This window comes from Penicillium malachiteum (assembly GCF_028827825.1).
Source record: "Penicillium malachiteum strain IBT 17515 chromosome Unknown utg000001l:1.0-8184562.0:1.0-8186909.0, whole genome shotgun sequence".
Lineage (NCBI taxonomy): Eukaryota > Fungi > Ascomycota > Eurotiomycetes > Eurotiales > Aspergillaceae > Penicillium > Penicillium malachiteum.
This window is the reverse complement of record NW_026643094.1, coordinates 4,456,714-4,475,494: the sequence shown is the minus strand read 5'-3', so window position 1 is coordinate 4,475,494 and position 18,781 is coordinate 4,456,714. Positions and strand designations below refer to the sequence as shown.

The 18,781-nt window shown below is 47.1% G+C and overlaps 8 protein-coding genes across 8 annotated transcripts; 3 read left to right on the top strand and 5 right to left on the bottom strand.

Moving 5' to 3' along the window:
- Nucleotides 1-1,713: 1,713 nt before the first annotated feature.
- Nucleotides 1,714-2,381, top strand: N7483_001702 (thioredoxin domain-containing protein; the record flags this gene model as incomplete). The annotated part of the gene is made up of 2 exons (XM_057085139.1): nucleotides 1,714-2,272; nucleotides 2,317-2,381. The coding sequence occupies 2 exons, from the start codon at nucleotides 1,714-1,716 to the stop codon at nucleotides 2,379-2,381; spliced, it is 624 nt and encodes a 207-aa protein (XP_056951288.1).
- A 469-nt stretch (nucleotides 2,382-2,850) lies between these two features.
- Nucleotides 2,851-4,489, bottom strand: N7483_001701 (SMI1/KNR4 family protein; the record flags this gene model as incomplete). Its single annotated transcript, XM_057085138.1, has 3 exons — nucleotides 2,851-3,628; nucleotides 3,654-4,385; nucleotides 4,479-4,489. The coding sequence occupies 3 exons, from the start codon at nucleotides 4,487-4,489 to the stop codon at nucleotides 2,851-2,853; spliced, it is 1,521 nt and encodes a 506-aa protein (XP_056951287.1).
- Nucleotides 4,490-6,845: 2,356 nt separating this feature from the next.
- N7483_001700 (proline-rich nuclear receptor coactivator motif-containing protein) lies at nucleotides 6,846-8,297 on the bottom strand (the record flags this gene model as incomplete). The annotated part of the gene is made up of 1 exon (XM_057085137.1): nucleotides 6,846-8,297. One exon carries the CDS (start codon nucleotides 8,295-8,297, stop codon nucleotides 6,846-6,848), a length of 1,452 nt encoding a protein of 483 aa, XP_056951286.1.
- Nucleotides 8,298-8,963: 666 nt separating this feature from the next.
- On the top strand, nucleotides 8,964-9,512 carry N7483_001699 (SCF ubiquitin ligase complex subunit HRT1; the record flags this gene model as incomplete). The annotated part of the gene is made up of 4 exons (XM_057085136.1): nucleotides 8,964-9,074; nucleotides 9,142-9,220; nucleotides 9,284-9,354; nucleotides 9,414-9,512. 4 exons carry the CDS (start codon nucleotides 8,964-8,966, stop codon nucleotides 9,510-9,512), a joined length of 360 nt encoding a protein of 119 aa, XP_056951285.1.
- Nucleotides 9,513-9,745: 233 nt separating this feature from the next.
- On the bottom strand, nucleotides 9,746-10,186 carry N7483_001698 (signal peptidase complex subunit 1; the record flags this gene model as incomplete). Its single annotated transcript, XM_057085135.1, has 3 exons — nucleotides 9,746-9,943; nucleotides 10,013-10,072; nucleotides 10,139-10,186. 3 exons carry the CDS (start codon nucleotides 10,184-10,186, stop codon nucleotides 9,746-9,748), a joined length of 306 nt encoding a protein of 101 aa, XP_056951284.1.
- A 567-nt stretch (nucleotides 10,187-10,753) lies between these two features.
- Nucleotides 10,754-11,971, bottom strand: N7483_001697 (homoserine kinase; the record flags this gene model as incomplete). The annotated part of the gene is given in 4 exon segments (XM_057085134.1): nucleotides 10,754-11,098; nucleotides 11,153-11,323; nucleotides 11,343-11,452; nucleotides 11,551-11,971. 4 exon segments carry the CDS (start codon nucleotides 11,969-11,971, stop codon nucleotides 10,754-10,756), a joined length of 1,047 nt encoding a protein of 348 aa, XP_056951283.1.
- Nucleotides 11,972-13,761: 1,790 nt separating this feature from the next.
- Nucleotides 13,762-15,799, top strand: N7483_001696 (magnesium transporter CorA family protein; the record flags this gene model as incomplete). Its single annotated transcript, XM_057085133.1, has 2 exons — nucleotides 13,762-15,146; nucleotides 15,220-15,799. The coding sequence occupies 2 exons, from the start codon at nucleotides 13,762-13,764 to the stop codon at nucleotides 15,797-15,799; spliced, it is 1,965 nt and encodes a 654-aa protein (XP_056951282.1).
- A 199-nt stretch (nucleotides 15,800-15,998) lies between these two features.
- Nucleotides 15,999-18,131, bottom strand: N7483_001695 (fungal specific transcription factor domain-containing protein; the record flags this gene model as incomplete). The annotated part of the gene is made up of 6 exons (XM_057085132.1): nucleotides 15,999-16,693; nucleotides 16,756-17,021; nucleotides 17,078-17,287; nucleotides 17,337-17,828; nucleotides 17,885-17,956; nucleotides 18,106-18,131. Coding segments are annotated over 6 exons (1,761 nt in total), but the record flags the coding sequence as incomplete, so codon positions are not given.
- Between the last annotated feature and the right edge of the window lie 650 nt (nucleotides 18,132-18,781).

The following is an 18,781-nucleotide window of genomic DNA, read 5'->3' as shown; positions in this document are numbered from 1 at the left end:
CTATAGAAGACTGGAAGAATGTGATTTGGACTGATGAAACTGCGGTTGTTTTATTACACCGTCGGGGTGGATATCGTGTATGGCGTACTTCTAGTGAGCGGTTCGTCCGAAGCTGTATTCGAGAACGTTGGAAGGGGGCCTCTGAGTTCATGTTTTGGGGTGCTTTTTCTTATGATCAGAAGGGCCCCTGTCATTGTTGGGTACCTGAAACTACAGCCCAAAAGCGTGAAGCAGAACACCAAATCGCCGAATGGAATACTGAATTAGAGCCTATTATGCGTGCAGAATGGGAGCTTAATTCAGGTATACAGCGATTAGGGCTACGCAATAAGCCTGGAAGACAACCTCAGTGGAGATGGACTCAGAAGAATGGAAAGCTTGCACGCAATTCGAAAGGTGGAATCGATTGGTACCGATACAACACCGTGATTTTAGCCCCAAAACTACTTCCATTCGCCCAAGAATGTGCTCGAATTCGAACGAAAACAATAGTTCAAGAGGATAAAGCACCAGCCCATTCACATCACTACCAACAGCGAATATTTGATATAATGGGGGTCCAACGAATGATCTGGCCTGGAAATTCGCCTGATCTAAATATGATTGAACCTGCATGGCCTTGGATGAAGAGATACACTACGCGAAAAGGAGCACCTAAATCGCGTAAAGAAGGGATTAAAGTATGGGAGGCTGCGTGGCGTGATCTACCACAGGCGCAAATTCAAGCTTGGATTGAACGTATACCATGGCATATACAGCAAGTCATTAGACTAGAAGGGGGCAACGAATACGGTGAGGGGCGTGATAAATTAGGTGAAGTAGCCCCTAGCGGGTTAGGTGATAACGCCTATAACAGCGGCAGCGGCAACGACAGCGACAGCGACAGCGACAGCGACAGCGACAGCGATATATGGGAAGATATGTGAATATTTACTGTTTCAAGCTGTTATTATATTTCAGTACTATATATTTCCGTTTTATATACATCTTGATTACGCGATATATTTCAATATTTACTGTATATAGCCTAGTGTGAGAAAAAGAAATTATAATTTCTGGCGAGAACTTTCCGGACCGACCTCCGTACAGTGACTGGAAAAAAGTTTGCACCAGCGCTATTAATACACTAAGCTATATACGGCTGACCGCCCTTATAATACCCTTATAATAGCTGACCGCCTAGGCGGTCAGCTACAGTCAATACTACGTGTCTACGGAGCTTATTATTCTATATACAAATATGCCACACAGACCACGGAAACACGTCCAGTTAGACGCTTATACACGTACCCAAATATGCACTTTGAAGCATACAGGCCTGACCTACAAGCAGCTACAACGTTATTTTCCAAATATACCTATAATGGTTGGTACACTAGTTATTGAATTTATTGTATTTCTTCGGCAGAAAAATCGGCAGAATTTCGTATGCCAAGCCGCTAATTTAGCGCTGGTGCAAACTTTTTTTCCAGTCACTGTACGGAATGATATACCACCCCTCCTAGTGGAGCTCCCAGATCCAGACGCAACCTCGGAAGATCAACCTCCACTTTCCTCCTATTTCAAAAAGAAAATCCATTAATTCGACTACCCCTTTCAATTGAGAGGACTCAAAAGGACCATAAACCAACTATCTACTACCAATCTTCTTCAACCACATCCACACCTCCAACAAACCCCCTCAGACTCAAACAAAAAAAGAACAATCTCAAAATGCCTGAAGACCACTCCGACGACGATGCCCTCTTCGCCTCCCTCGAAAACGAAGACTCAGAAGAGACCTACCGCACACAACGAATCCAACAACTAAACGCCGAGCTCGCCGCTCAAAAAACCAACCGATCTGCAAAAAGCAGCACAATCGTACGAGACACCAGCTACCCAACACTCCGCGACGACCAAAGCGTCCTAAACTTCACAACGGAGACAACGCGCTGCGTGATCCATTTCGCACATGATGATTTCGCACGGTGTGCGGTAATGGATACACGAATTGCGGAGTTAGCGGCTCGACACTACGAGGTCAAATTTGCGCGTGTTGATGTTCGGAATACGCCATTCCTTGCAGAGAAGCTCAGTATTCGGGTTTTACCATGTGTTATTGGGTTCAAGGATGGTGTTGGAGTTGAGCGGATTGTTGGATTTGAAGGATTGGGTGCTGGTGGATTTGATGCCCCCGAGGAAGGGTTTAATGTCAAGGTCTTGGAGAAGAGGTTACTCTTTAAGGGTGTTTTGGCGCAGGCGAAGTTTTCTGCAGGAGATGAGGATGAGGGTGAGTTTGGGGAAAGTGATGATGATGGGTCTGATGTTAGGAAGGGGATGAGATTGAAGAAGAAGATTATTCAGAATGGGAAAACTGGGTTGAGAGGACGCTACGATGACGATGATGATGATTGGGAATGAGTATAACCCTCAAGGCTGGATTGATTTAAAATTGTATACATTTGATGGCATTGAGCCGATTACATACTAGACGATATTAAATCTCACTTATGATCCAAGTGATATCAACTGATCGAGACCGATTGAATTGAAAACTAGGACTGCATCATCATAGAATTACAGGCAAATATCAATGAGACCGTGGGCACAGAAGCCATAGGAAAACAAATAAAAGCAGAAACAAACAGCTCCCTAAAGTTACAAAGAAGAAATGCCTTGGAGCGAAACCAGAGAGAACAAAGCATGGGGAATTCTATACAGCAGGACGGTTGTCACGTAGATCCAGAAGCTCGTCATCGACGCCAGTGCCCTGAAATGAAATCTGAATTGAAAAGGACAAAAGGAGAAGGAAGAGAATGAGAATGAGAAAAAAAAAGTAGAGTGAAAGGAACAAAACAGAAGCAGACTCTAAATAGCCACATTCTTCATCTCCCCAAGAACCTCGGAATCTATGCCATTCGAGGATCCTGAGTGTTCCTCGCTCTTCTCAGACTTCTCCGCCTCAGACTTCAATTCTGGGAATCCTTCGTTCTCCTTGTTGGAGATCTGAGGAGTCGTAACTTCCAATAGATCCTCGTCTGACTCTTCCTTGCTCTCGTGTAGATCTTCAGAGATCGCAGGTCCTGAAGAAGCCGATGGTCCCTCCTCGGTCACCCGGGCAAGAGGACTGGACATATTGAACTGGGTCATGGGGCTCGGCGCAGGGCCACGGTTGGGGAAACGGTTCGGGGACCGGCCTCGTTCCTCTGCGCGAGTCGGGCTACCATAGGGAGATTCCCTGGTAGAGCCCTTCCCAGACGCATTCACACCCAATCCGTTAGGACCACGTCGGCGCTGTGGACGGCGACCGTACTTCTGATCGACTCGCCAGCGCAGAATCTCCAAGTATGAAGGTTCAACGTTCTGTGCCTTGAACTCCTTGAGTTTCATCTCATTTGTCTCCTCGTCGATCATGACCCGGCCGCTGCAGAGGTCATCGGCGAATGTAGCGAGGAAAGCGGCCCAGGACCGGGCAATTACGTATTTACAGTCGTAGTCGCGGCCGAAGATGATGATCTGGCCCCATTTACCAGCAGGACCGGGGGCAAGATCAATAGCGATGTGGTTACCGCCCCAGTCGCGCGCCAACGGAATCCAGGCAGGGTGAGCATATGCCTTCTGCACCGCACCGGGGGGGTTGGGAGTCCTGGCGATCGAGCAGATCATTTCGCCATGTGGCACCTTGTGGAGGGGCGGCGGCGGAGGAACTGGCGGCAGAGCTAGAGACGGGGGTGGACATCATGGCGGCGTTGAGGTATTCATCGTTGACGGTTTTCCAGTTTCGGCGCTCCTGAACAATCTCCTCGCAATCAAGCAACATAGTGCTGAAAAGCACACCAGTGGGCAGACCGGGCCGCTCTTGTCCATCGTGGAGCATCAAAGATTCTCGCAACTCGAGTGGCAGACTGCAGTCCAGCTCGTGTTCCAATTCATTAATGTCGTTCTGTGTGCATCCTTCACCAAGGTTATCCAAGAGTTCCTCGTAGTTGCTTTCTAGCCAACGTTCGATTTTCCGCCAGGAGTGAGCGACCGGGGGTGGTGGTGGCGCTCCGTCGTGAAAGCTTTGCATCTGAATTTCCCCTGACTCTTGATCATTGGATCTGCGTTTAGGTCCCATGGATCGCATTCCAGGCGAGTAAGGGCGGTTCGGTGAACCCATATCAACGGGGGATCCATTGAATTCGGAGGCGTGTGCAGTCGCTAGGCCCTTGGACGGCTCGTCGTCATAAGGATTGGAGAGATCATTGCGAGATTCAATGGCGCTAGTCGCAATGGATGTGAGAGGTTCATGGCGACTTTGATTAAGGGGAACATGTTGACCAGTTCGGTAGGGAGAATCGTGGGAGGCATGACGATCATAGGAGGTCATGGTATGCCAAAAGGAGCGCCATGCGGAACCGAAACTGTCAACGGTTAGGATCTCAGAACTAATACAATCGTGTCTTGCATCATATCCAGATGAATCTCTAAATCATTGAAGAAAGGGTAAGACTAACGGATTCGCCATGGTGGAGGTTGGCAGATGGAGAGGGGGAAGTAGGTTTTTTTTTTGGTAGGGAAAGGGAAATCAGGGTAGAGCGGTCATTGGGGAGACCGAGTCCCGCGGTTTAAAAAAAAACAAAAAAAAAAAAACAGGATAGATGGAGTTTCAGTTAAGTGTAAAAGGGAACAGAAAAAGAAAAAGAGTAAAGATCAAATGTGTTGAAAATCTATTAAAATTAGAAGAAGAAGAAGAAGAAACAGGAAAAGATGATCGGATTTCCCCGTGATTTTGCTCTACTTTAACCTCGTCACTCTTTTCCCCCCTGGCTGCATCCAGGTTCCTCAGGCATGCAGATCATGATGTCGACAAACTGAGTGCAGCATACTTGGAATTAATGAGAATTCAAAGAACTTAGTATGTACTGCTGTTCTTTGCTTTTTCTATCTGTTAACAGAAGTGCCTACGATGTATACCGCACATGAGCAAGTCTCATTCAGACTGTTTATTATGGTACAATATCAAGGACCCAAATAAAGGACCAATTACTCCTGAAGACCCTTTTCTATTCTGTAGCACTCTTGGCTCTCATCTTCTAATTGATGATACACCCTAGAAGTGTCAACTTCAGCCACCGCGGCGTCGAGACTCCGTCCCAATTAAGCTTCATGAGAACCGAGACAAGATCGACGAGATCCCCAGAGAATCCAAAGTCAACAAAGTGACTCTATACCGGCGATGTTGTATACTCAACATATGAAGATATTGGTTATCTTCTTCTGCGGATAAAGTACTCTGTAGGGAGTAGAACAGAATGATAGGATAGCACGCATCCACGCATAATCAAAACCCGTTGGGCGGATCGTAACTGGTTATAAAATTAGACCTGGACCACTTCAATGGATTCAATGGACACCAATTGAGCAGAAAAGTGGAGCCGACCAGGTGGCGTCGGCGCGACCCAGATTAAAAAGGGGAACATTGCGACGCAGAAACATCGAGACCGCGTCAGCTCAGGTTCTGTGGAGTGTATGATGCACTCTGGATATTTCTCCTGATATCTCAGGGACGATGACCTACCAGTATATTTGTGAGATATGTAGGATCCATCCAGAAGTTAAATTCAACTCATCTAGAGACTCGTGGTCTTGGACCCTTATCTCAACGGACTCTGGCCCAGATTCTTATTGGGATCAACATGGTGGACCAAACACCTTATGGTTCTCTGTGGCTAGGGGTTCCCTGGTCTTCGGATATTGGCCGGTGATTCGACGCTCCGAAATAGTGTGGCTCGGGGTGTCCACTTAATCTGCATGCAGTTTGGTCTCGCCACGGGATGTTGATGATTTGCCACTGGAATGAACTGGGAAGACCTATGGAGTATGGAGTAGAATATTCTTAATTGATGTTTTCAATACCAAATGTACTTGGCAGTCCAATGTGCGGAGTATGTGATTGTGGATGGTTAAGGTAAAGCACTGAGGAAACAGGGTCATGTGATCTCAGATATGCTGAAACATGACAAGCGCTGAGACTAACCACAATACATGTTGAGATACATGATCAGAAGATAAAGAAAAAGCAAAGATATCACTTTGGAAATAAAAGAGCGAGTGGGCATTCAAGGAATTGCCAAAAACAAGGAGTAAGCACCCTGACGATGCGTCAAGTACAGATAACATATTGGCCATCTCAGTACCAGGGATATGTCAGAATAGCCAAGAACCACAAGAGGACTGCAGGACTGCAATCATTCATGAGGTCCATGTACAAACTATGAATCAAACCGGAATACATGGAGATAAGAGTATACAACCATGAAAACGAAAAAGAAACTTGTTAAAAACAAATAAAGCCCATCTTCTAGGCACTCTCACGATAACGAACCAAAGAAAAAAAAAATAATGAATGAATGCTCATAGCCCTCTCCAGCTGGACCGTCAAAAACCACCTGTAACCAGGTATCGCAAAGTACTTGGAAGATCCCGACTCCGAACGATGCAAAAACAAAGGTCACTCCTATCCTCATTCATCAAGAAGAGGATAATAGAAGTATGACCCAATCACTGTACCGAGAAGACAAGACCTGTGTATCTCAAAAACACCCTTAACCAAGTACCTCATAAGCGAAGGAATGCCAAAACGAACCCACCGAAGGGGCTGGACCTGTCCAGGTTACCCTTAAACCCAATGTAGAAGCATAGAATATCAAGAAACCAAGTGAAAATGCACCAATTTGTAATGAATGGAAAAAAGAGGAATACAAACGGAATCACAAGAACGTAGCGTGATCAGACCCCTTAGAGGTCTGTGGATTTGGGGAAGAAAAGGCAAAAGAAAAAGACAGAAAAACAGAAGGCAACGATCATGGAATGACCAGAAATCAGGCAAAGGAGCTCTGAATACCCGGTGCTGCATCCAACTTCAAGATACGTCGAAGATCATCCTCCATCTTCTTAGTATCAACGGACTTAGAAGGTGAGGGAGAACTGGTCGGCATCTTGAAAGCTGCAGTTGCGTATTGCGGCTGAGGAGAAACATAGTGGGTCGGAGGAACAGCAGTTTGAACCGGACCACCCCTCATGTAAGGATTAGGATTGCCATAGGGTCCTGAAGAAGGCACATTGTAGTGAACCGGAACCTCTCGCCGCAGTGGAGACTCCGAGTTGCGCACATGAGAATGACCATTCGCGTAAGGGTACGAAGTACGACCGGCATTATTGGGCATCTGCTGGAGAGGTACCGGTGAATGTCCCTGTGAATGTCCCTGTGCCCAAGAAACCGGAGCAGGAGGACCGGAATTAGCCCGAGTGGGAGTCGCATAGTGCGGGAAATTTCCATTACTGTGATGGCCGTTCACGTGGTTGGCAGGGTTGAGAGGATTGACAGTGTATTGAGGTTCCTGGGCGGGGAACACTGACGGCTTCTGGGGGCGCGGATTAAGAAGCATATGTTTCAGTTCCTGAGTCTTCAAACGTCGCTGTGCGTCGGCATCCAGGGATTGAGTGCTCGAAGAGCGCAAGGCGTTCATGCGATCCTGATAAGAAGGAGCAAACGAAGGGCCAATGGGCGATGCGCGCGCCTGCTCCGAAGGGTCCATCTCGAATGCGAACATGCCTCCAGATGAGTTTGAGTGAAGGTACTTTGAGTCGGTCTGAGGCGAGCGCATGCGACTGGTGGTCTCCGGACTGGTCATGGGATTTGACTGGCGCGCCTGCACAGCAGCCTTGAACAGGAAATCAAGAGGGGTACCCTTTGGCTCATTCACCTCAGGCTGCGGGAAACGAGCCCGGGGCTTGGAGGGAGTTACTTCAAGATCACCGTCCATATCGGCCATATCGGCGGTATCACTATCAGTCTCCAGGGTAGGTGCAAGATCAGATTCGGGTAATGACTTGGAAAAGAAACTTGGAATCGGCAAAGCAGACGGCGCAGGAGAAGCATGGAAGGTAGGCCCTGCATAGGCGCTATCCTTTGGTTGCTGTTGTTGCGGGGTAAGATTTGAGTGCGAGGAGGTGTGCCGATGACCATTCTGATTTTGGCCATTAGGCGCGGGCGAGGCTCGATTCATGTTGTCCCTGGGTTTCTTTCCCGAACGTGGGGGCTTTTTCTTGGAATGAACGTTATTGACAATTGAGGAATCTGTGGCGACACCACCTGGGCTCATATGATGCGGCGGAGAAGATGGAGGGGTGTTCAAAAGAACCGCCTTCTGTGTAAGTGGAGTACCGTTCTTCTTGTTTGGGCGACGATTGTTATTGTTGTTGTGGTTGTAGTTGTAGTTGTTGTTACGAGGGCCCTTGGGTGTGGGTGGGTGGGGAGATTGGGTCGACATGGCGACGATTTGGCTTGAAAAATAGGCAGCCTGGTTGAAGAGATGAAGAAACAGAAAGTAAAATCACAGAGCAGACGCTAAGAAAAAGCAGGGGTAAGGATATCAAGGAGAAAGCCGGTCCTGTCACTGCTCAGCAGCTGTCGACGATATTAAGATGATGGTAACGCCAGAAGCGTTGAGAAGGGTGAAGAAGTAGTAGAGTGTGGTGAATGTTGCAAGAGAGAAAGAGAAAGTAGAAGAGAAAGGAAGGGTCTAGGGCGCAATTAACGACAGCAACAAAGCATTAGAAGACATGTCTCTAAAGTGGTGAGGTAGGGTAAGATGAGTCGAAGGAAAGTGACGGAGGAGTTCCAAGTTGGCGGGGACACATGACTAAGGATTTTGCCGCTGGAACAGTGGGGTTTTGTTCTGTTTGTTAAGGCAGAGAGAGACGGATTCACCATCTTAGAGCCTCATTCCACCTTTTCATGTTTTGAATTCTTTATTCATTTCTTTTAACATACCTGAAATACCTCGAGCTGCCTACATTGGTGATCTTTGTGGATCGCCCATTCCGTTACGTCAGTTGTCTATCTCATAGCCCTCCCGAGAGGTCCTCCCAGCTTCCCGATCTACCGACCATCCCACACCTCCACTCCTCACTCTAGATACATTTGAGTTGCAGCCATGGTGGACGTCGAGATGAAGGATTCCAGTGCATCCTCTTCCAAGGGAAAGGCTGTTGCAAAGAGCTCCGATGGTGCTGCTGATGGCAAGAAGAAGTTCGAAGTGAAGAAGGTACAGAGATACCTGATACCTTGGGGGCCGTTGACGATCATGACAATATACTAATTACTACGCCTAGTGGAACGCTGTTGCTCTCTGGGCTTGGGATATTGTTGTCGACAACTGTGCTATTTGCCGAAACCACATCATGGATCTGTGTATGTGACCGGCTAGACGACTAGACCGACTATTGGCATGGAGCTCTAGCTAATCACGAACAGGCATCGAATGTCAAGCAAACCAGGGATCATCTACAACAGAAGAGTGTACTGTCGCGTGGGGTATCTGTAACGTGAGTGAATCGAAACCTGAGTACTCTTTCGACTGGCACTAATCATGGGCGATATCTAGCACGCGTTCCACTTCCACTGTATCTCGAGATGGTTGAAGACCCGTCAAGTGTGCCCACTGGATAACCGTGACTGGGAGTTCCAGAAGTATGGACGTTAAAATACTACGAGGATTAAAACACGGGGCCACAACAGTGCAACGGGCCTGGTTGCTGCGCACGCATGTTCCCAATGGCTATGATGAATGGAGGGAGGACGACGAGCACCCTTTGAAATACAAAGGACTTGATGATCTTATTTTATTGGCGTTTAGGTAGTTATTGCCATGGTATTCTCTTGAAGACCTGATAGACTCCATCACTTGCTTTCATGTAGACAGTTCGTATGTCCGCTTCATGCCACCTTAACTCCATCGACTACCACGCGTGGATTCCCTGATTTCTTTGATTTATTGAACCATTTCTCGGGATTCTGGTTGTAGAAAGGCCACGGTGGGACTACCACAAGAGCAGTGAACACGGTGCCACCTAAGCCAACCCAGAGTGTAAGGTAGATGTCTTTGTAGATGTATCCGACGAGGAAGCTGACAATCTATACAGAAATTATAATTAGCAAGCTGGTAATTTATGATCTATCATTTTGAATATATAGGGAACTTGCTCCAGAGATCACTAGCAACACGGTGCTTAGCAGCTCAGCAAGGCGCTGGCCATGGAAGTCCTGTTATGAATGGTTAGTTACCACTACCACAGATTAGAGTTTTAAGCTTGATTCAAGAATACATACAATCTGACCCTCTAGGGCATCCCGAATCGGTGCAAGTAATTCATCCATGATCGTGTTTGAACTGGATTGATCAATCTGGGGAGCTGGGACGGCTTATCGCAAGGGTGTCATTTGCCCACCGCCTCCGCCTCCGCTTTCATCGTTGAGGTGCCCAGCTCCATATGTAGTATAAGTTATTTAGATATTGGAACACACATCATTCAATACATGAGGGAATTAAAGCAGATAAATCAAAAATCAAGTGGAATCAGGAAATCGTAATTCATCTATGTCTATAGCGCATTCATGATCTTTCACTTGACACTATCAGCTCGGACAAATCTAGGACCCACTATGTACAGAAACAGAAACGCCTGCAGAATTCCGTGTCTCAGGTCATCTGCATTCTGCAGCCGCAGCACTCACAGAAAGCCATTCACAGAAAGCAGCGGTGAGTCGAAACTTGCGACAGATCTTGCGACGCCACATGGCCCTGGTGGGACAGGTCAACCATCTGGCATGTGCATCGCAAACTTTAGCGATTGGTTTCTCATCGAAGGTGAGATTGGATCCCGATGACGTGGTATAATTCTTGTTTTTTATTTAGTTTCTTTTTCAATATATTGTATATCGTATTTAATTCGGGGATACAGTTGTACCCTCCTGTGCGGGTTCCAGCAACTTCCATTGGCAGGTAATTTTGTTCTCGGCGAACCGTGCGATAATGCGGTCTGCGATTTCGTCAAAGTGATCAGTCGCCAGAGCCAGGATGGTTGGTCCTGCACCAGACAGACAGATACCCAGAAGACCGGGCTGAGTGGCCGGGGTCATGAACTGGAGAATCTCAGTCAGACCGGGGATGAGGGTCTTGCGGTAGGGTTGGTGCACGCGGTCCTGCATGGCAAGGAAAATCATATCAGGGTCTGGGGGAGAGGTTCCCAGAGCGGCGGGCAAGAGTGCCGCGCGTTGCAAGTTGAAGACCTATATCTGATTAGTCTATGACTCATATCCTAGCTTGTTGATCCCAGAACTTACCACATCGGCGCGAGTGTAGGTTTGAGGAAGGACGTTACGGGCATTAGCGGTGGGCACGACAAAGTCCGGGATAATGGCAATAGCCTTGATCTCGGGGGCCCAGTCAAACTTTCGGTAGTGACCAATGCCCAGTGGGGGCTCTGGGGGGTTGGAATCCAGTGTCAATGCCACCTGCAGGTGCGGGGAGGACCTCACTAAGAGGGATTTCTTTGCGGGCAACATCTTCCGGCTTGAGTTCGTTCAGATAGGTACCCACAAAGCCTCCGAACAGGGATGCAGCCACGTTATCCGGGTGACGCTCTAAAAGATCATCAGTATGCACGCAATATGGTGGGGTAGGAAGTTTTATTGATATAGGCTCGAGACCCTTAGAACAGGGAAGTTGGACGGGCACTTACCAATCATCAAACAGTAGTCCAGCAATCGATCCTTGCTCAATCCTAAGTTACCAACCGCATTACCCAGCATGACACCGGCCACGACAGCTGTGCCAGATGATCCCAGACCTCGGCCTAGTGGGATAGGGTTGATGATGTGGACCTTGGTTTCAACAGGGAAGGCGCGCTGATTGTGGCATCGTAGAACATAGAGGGCGACACGAGTGATCAAATTGACCTCGGGGTCAAGGCTGATCTGCTCTGTGCTCTTACTGCGATCTTCATAGGTGATTGCGCAGTTCAAGGGGAGATCGGAGGAGGACTTGGAGGAATCGACGGTGACGTGGATTTCGAGGTGGAGGGACAGTGCCAGACCGATGACATCGAATCCGGGGCCAATGTTGGCGGAGGAGCAAGGAGTTCTAATCACGAAGGAGGACATGGTTATGAATGACCAAATATCTCCAGGTTTCTATGTTCAAGGTCTATACAAATCCGTTTCGAGGTATGACTCGATGCGGGGCTTGGCAGTAAAGAAAAAATTCCGGTCCGAGGTCGGGGCAAGTGGAGTCAATGATTACAGGCATGGTTCATCCAATGATTTTAATAGGGTAGACTTTATTTTTTTTTTGCTGTATAGTATACCTAGGTAAGTATTAAAATACCAATATGTGTACACAGAACTGGATAATCTATGATATGTATCTCGGTGAGTTTCCCCATGCTCCCCTCCCTTAAGCCCAGCCCAGTCACGGGATCGGGTGGCACAGAAGATTTTCAGCCCGCTCTTGATGCCTCCACTATTGGGTACTTTTTAGTCCTTTAGTCTGGATTTTACTCCGTAGTTCTCCGTCTTTGTCTAGCGTAGAAGAAGTGTAATGATTGACAAAAAAGGAAAAGAGACATGTGTCCTATCTCCCCTCTTGCCCTAGTCCACAGGTTACTCTTTAGTAATTTTAGTACTAGTAGTTTTAGTGTATGCGGGAAAAGATGGACCAGTTGAGATTATATGCCAAATCAGAAACAAGTATTGCTTATTCGGTAGTTCTTAATCGAATGATTCTAAGTGGTCAATACTTTGAACCTGCATATATAGAGAGAATAAATAGACCAATGGTACCTAGAAGGGGTATCCTTTGTGTATACTCGTATACAGATATAAGATAGGAGTAATATAGGAGTAATATAGAGGCCTTAGGTATTCGTATAAAGAAGTAAGAAGTATGACGAAGTATAACCTGGTAAATCACTCACAGCCAATCATTCCATGCGCATGTGCGCAGTAGGCGAAACTTAACGGGAAACGCCGTGACCCGCAGTGAAATTTTCATTATATAGGAGAGAGATATTTTCAAATGTTTGTATATAGAGAGTATTTATTTATTTATTTTAGTATATAGAAGAGAGATAGGAATGTATCTATTATATATTTATCTATTTAAAATTATGAACTTCCAGTTAAAAGGTTATTTATATCTATAATAATGCCAGTATTTGAGGATCTTGATGGATCAAATTCTTTGTCAAAGTGGGTTCCCGTCCACGGTCTAGTTCAACTCGCCACTACCTACTTTAGCGTCCTGGATTTTCTTCTTTCTCTCCTTCCCCCCCTAACTTCTTTCCCCCAAAAATTTATTTCCCACCGTGATTCACTGTGGGAGCTTTCTCTTTTTCTGAAATACTACCCGATCACTGAAGTTTCTTTTTTTCCCATCCAATTGAGGACTGCACCTTCATCCGAAGTTTCTGCAATCCCGCTTGCGACGAGCTCGCTCTTAACGCCGCAGTCCGCATCACCAACTCACAACCCTGGAGCACCCGGGCTCCTTTTTACTCGACTCCTTCAAGTTGGCGGGACTTCGCTACACCAAGGCCTCTCTCCTTCACCCTCTTGCGGGTCCCAAGTTCCGGGTCTTCTGCGGGGGCGACACCAGACCCCCCCTAACTCGACTTACACCCATCCAACTGTGGCAGCCAGACGTGTGTCGGTAACTCCAGACCCTTGTACAGGGTCTGGTTCATGGATGGAGGGCCGTCGACCATAAACGGACTTCTTTACCGACCTGCGTCTGCAGCTGTTTAAGCTGCCAAATCGCAATATCAAAATACAATACACACCAAAAAACCCAAGTTCCTCAAAGGACAACCAAAAACAGTTTCCTCACCTCACCACTATTCAAGCTGGCTTACTGATCGAGTTTTCAATTTTCTGTCGGTTTCCGAGCTCTCAAAATGTCTGACACCCCTCGTTCGGAGAAGGAGCTGTGTCTCACCCGATTCAGCACCCCAGTGCCGGAATTGGACGACCACCGCTTCTCGATGGATCCTCCACGTATTGAGACCACTATGGAGGATTCGATGAAGGAGTTCAACTTCGGTCACCAAGGACCAAAGGGAGAGACTCTGGACCGTCCCGATCTCTTGCATGCCAATGACGCTCTACGTGATGGTCCCTTGTTCCGAGACTTTGAACAAGCTGTCGTGGATGCCTCAGATGATGAAGGAAACGGGGTCGGCCATCGCTTCTCTGCTGATCCCACGGCTCAGTTCCAAACCCCACGCCGCATTAGCGTTGGCCATCAAGACCTGGGCACTGTTTCCCGCGCCTCGTCTGTGTCCGCTCGGTCATCCTCGCCACCAAACTCCGTGGATGCCTTCGCTGATCCTCGTCGCCGTGAACGCGCCAATACTCTCGACAGCCATGGCCCTCCAGATCTCGAGGCCATGCTCCAGCGCACCGTCTCTGGCGGTACGCAGGCCCGGCGTCCGACTTTCAGCAATGCGAGTGTCATTCGCCCTCAGCCTGGTGATCTTCCCGATGGCCCGGAAGAGGCTTGTGTTCATCCATTCGAGGAGCCTGGTCGAATCCCCGTCATCGACTATGAGGAACTGGAGGAGTTCGTGGCCCTGAACCAACAGGTCAGGACTACTATTGCCCGCCGTAAGCACAGCATGAGCTCGCAGAGCAAGAGCCCTCGCATCTTCTACGATCTGCGCCCCGGTGAGAAAGGCCAGACGGGTGGGATTCAGAAGTCCGAATCAACCGATACGACTGGTACGTACCGAGCCAATGAGGATTCCGAGGAAGAGTTCCCCAAGGTTGTCGACGAGAAGCAACTGGTGGAGAATCTCCCCAATATCAGTGACCCTATGCGATTTGGCTTCTTCTCTTCTGAGTCCCAGACAACAGTCCATGCTGCAGACCTTGGAGATTTGGTGCTCCCTGGTGATAGCTTCCGTGACCTTTTCCAGCTGGGTCCTGAGGGTGGTGTATGGTGGTTGGACGTGGTCAACCCTACTGAGGAGGAGCTGGGTGCAATCTCCCGCGCATTCTCCATCCATCCCCTGACAACCGAGGATATTCTCACGCAGGAAGCTCGTGAGAAGGTCGAGCTGTTCAAACAGTACTACTTTGTCTGTTTCCGCACGTTCTTCCAGATGGACAAGACCAGTGAGGAGTTCCTGGAACCGGTCAACTTCTACATGGTGGTCTTCCGTGATGGAGTCTTGACCTTTTCATTTGAGAACAACCCTCACGCTGCCAACGTTCGCAAGCGTATTGGAAAGTTGCGTGACTATGTCTCGCTGAGTAGTGATTGGATTTGTTACGCCATGATGTGAGTGTCCCCAGCTGATTGCCCCCAGCTGATTGCCCCCAAATTTATATTCACGTATACTAACAAGAACCAGTGATGACATTGTTGATAGCTTTGGTCCTGTTATCCGCGATGTCGAACTCGAATCCGAGGCAATTGAAGACCATGTATTCATTGCCCGAGTAGACGACTTCGAGTCCTTCTTGCCCCGTATTGGTGGTCTCCGCAAGAAAGTCATGAGTTTGATGCGCCTTCTTGGTGGAAAGGCAGATGTCATTCGAGGATTCTCGAAGCGTTGCAACGAGCAGTACTCGGTGACTCCACGTGGCGATATTGGTCTTTACTTGGGTGATATCCAGGATCACGTCGTGACCATGATGTCCAACTTGGCTCACTTTGAAAAGATGCTGAGTCGGTCGCACACCAACTATCTGGCCCAGCTGAATGTCACCAACTTGGTTCTCGGTAACCATGTGAACAAGGTTCTTAGCAAGGTGACCCTCATCGCTACCATGCTCGTCCCCATGAACTTGATCTGTGGTCTGTTTGGTATGAACGTGAATGTCCCTGGAAAGGACGCCGGTGGCCTGGGATGGTTCTTTGGTATCTTGGGAGTAATGGGAGCTATTGTTGTGGTGAGCATGTGTCTTGCACGTTGGCAGAAGTTAGTTTAATGGTTTCGTCGAATTTCTGGATTTTTTTGTTGGATTTAGATTTCCTTTATCATTCTCGTGATTTCCTGGCTTTATCTGTTGATACCTCTTATGGCATACAGCTCTGCGAGCGAGTTTGTCTGAATACATACGATAGCCATTACAATTGAAATTTTCATTTTCATAAACATATTAGTATTATCTATTAAATAATGCTCTATTACCTAAAATCAAACATAGTCGGCATAGCCATAGGACCCCCAACACCACACAACTCCTCAATCGTGACATCAAAATCCAAACCAAAAAGATTCAAATTCACATCCGTCTCAACCTGTAACCCCTCACTCGGATCAACAAGCTGCGACCCAGATGCAGATCCATAGCCCTCAAACCCAGTAACCCCATTCTCAACATGAGACAAGCCAGAAGTAGTAGCAATAATCTTCGAAGCCTCAAGGCTAGCAAGTTGAAAGGTCTTCTCAAACCAAATCTTCGCAGCAGAAAGCCACTCAGAATAATGCGAGAACTCCATATCCTTACAACTCTTCGCGACATGATCCAATCGATTAATGAAATACTGGAGAATATTCGACATGTCGAGTGCATCACGCAGGTTCTGAACCTGCGGATTATGTCGTAGAGAAGGATCCAGGGCAGCAATAACCATTTTACATGCTGCGGCGAGTAAGAACCCAATCTCAAGCCAGTTTATTATGTTGAAACTTGTTTCAAGAAGCGGCGGGAGGGTGTAATAGTATTCCAGGAATCGTTTCATGGATGCAAGACCGTGACAGAGAATATCACTTCTGGAGATGAGGAGGAAATTGTCTTGGGTTGTTGTGGATTTTTTGTCGAGGAGGGTTATTTGGCAGAGTTGGAGTTCGAGGGTATGGTATTGTGTTGCGATGAGGACTATCACTATTATTAGTATTGTCCTCCAGGTGGTATATGGATTGGATGTGTTTGAAACTCACCATCACAAGTAGGAGGAACAACCAATTGATTCTTATACTCCTCTACCTCATTACGGAATAACCGAATCCGTTGTTCCACATCGGAGTGTCCTTCAATACCAATCGCTGTGAGTGTATTCATGCGTTCGAGCATACGTTGTAACTGGACATAGTAGATCATGTACTTATCTCCTGGGTACTCGCATTTCTGCGATAGATCTGCCGCGCAGGATTCTATGAATGATGACCAGGGGAATGTGCATGTTTTTTGCATGAGGATTGAATTTCTGAGATCATTAGTATGTTGATCTCGTATATGGAGAAACTGAGGTTGTATGCTCACGTTGAATTCAGCAAGAATATGCCGATGAGTGCCCTACTCTCCTCTGGACCTGGGCCATTCTCTACCTCTGTTTGATCGGTCTCACCAGCTATATCTAGTCGTGTGGCGACTCTGTGTTGGGGTGGACGGTCCATTCTTGAATCATTGATAATGCCTATGGCAAGGTGAATGTAATGAGAGAAGCGACATAATTGATAGAGCTGGCGAGTTCTATAGACAATTAGTATAGAGCAAGAGACAGAATATTATGAGAACATACCCAGCTAGAATTACCAACAGTCCCTGAATTGTTTCCAAATGAGGTGGATGGGCATCATGAGCAGAATGAAGGATGACCTCCGCCACGAATCTCTTCAACAACTCCTCTAGGGATTTAAGTAACACATCATCTCTGAAAGAAGAGACGGTGAGAATGCAGAGAAGTAGGAAAGGCTTTTCAGCTCGGAGTTCTTGAACTGTGGTGGCTTCTGGTATAACCACAAAGGGGAATAAGAGTGACGATTTTCGATATTCCTGTAGTAAATCTGTTGCGAGATCATAGCTGACGAGGCCTTTTCCGATTGCATCGACGATGTCAAGTCTCTGAGTAGTACCACTGGAGTGCCCACGCCCCTTCTTAGCATGCGTATGTCCCTTGGCAATGACGTCTGTAGTGTCACTTTTGGGGGTAGAATGAGATGTATCTGATCCGTGGGATCGATTGATTTGACCCATAATTAGGTCAATCTTATCCTCTAGCGCCTCTATGCGTCTGCCACATCATTAGTACAAAGTACATACGTGGTCTAGATAGTTAGTTCTGCTTACGTTGAGCGCTTCTTCTGGGTGGCACGCGGCCGAGCAGGTCGGAAATAACATTCTTTCTTTAATCGAAGACATCTATATAGAGTTAGATCAGATCAGATCTGGGACCTCAAATCGGATAAATCAGATAAAGGAGTAATACCGATCACATATTAAAGATCCAGGTGTGTGGGAACATCGGATCTTAGCTCGAACACAGTTCTCACAGGTCTTGACCCGCACACCGGTATTTCCCTCGCTCATCAGGAATCTGTATCCGTTTAGCTCGTTTAGTTCGTACGGAGTACAAAAAATAATATCGGACACGGAACCCGGACTGAGAGTAAGGGCTCCGTATGTACCTTTTAATCAAATCAATCCGCGGACACGGCGTTCAAATTTTACCCGGAAGATCCGACGGACACGGACTTGATAATGGAGTCCGTATCAGATTAACCAATCAACGTGAATATTGATACCTAAAATTGGGGCTATATTACTAGTAAGACTACCATGACTAGCATGACTACATAGTAGAGGCCCAAGGCGTCCAATATATACGGAGCATTTTATGATCCTGTCATGTAAGTGGAATCCTATCATCCTTCGGGATCTCCATATTAGGACAAACCAAATGAGATTAACTGCACCGCCCAGGAAAATAAGCTTGATTCAAGTTTACACAGCCTTGTCAGTTTCGGAGTTTTATGTGATTCAAGGTTAAAAAAAGAAAAAGAAACATTTTTGAAAGGATCTGGACTTTAGGCATTCAGATTCAACAGATCTCAAGTGCCGGAGTTTGTGTATATAGCTCTGTTGGGATTCCTCCAATATCATGATATCTCATGCAAGACGCATTCAACTTCAGATCAATCTATCCAAGCCTTGCATTGGGATAATACAAATCAATTCCTTCGATAT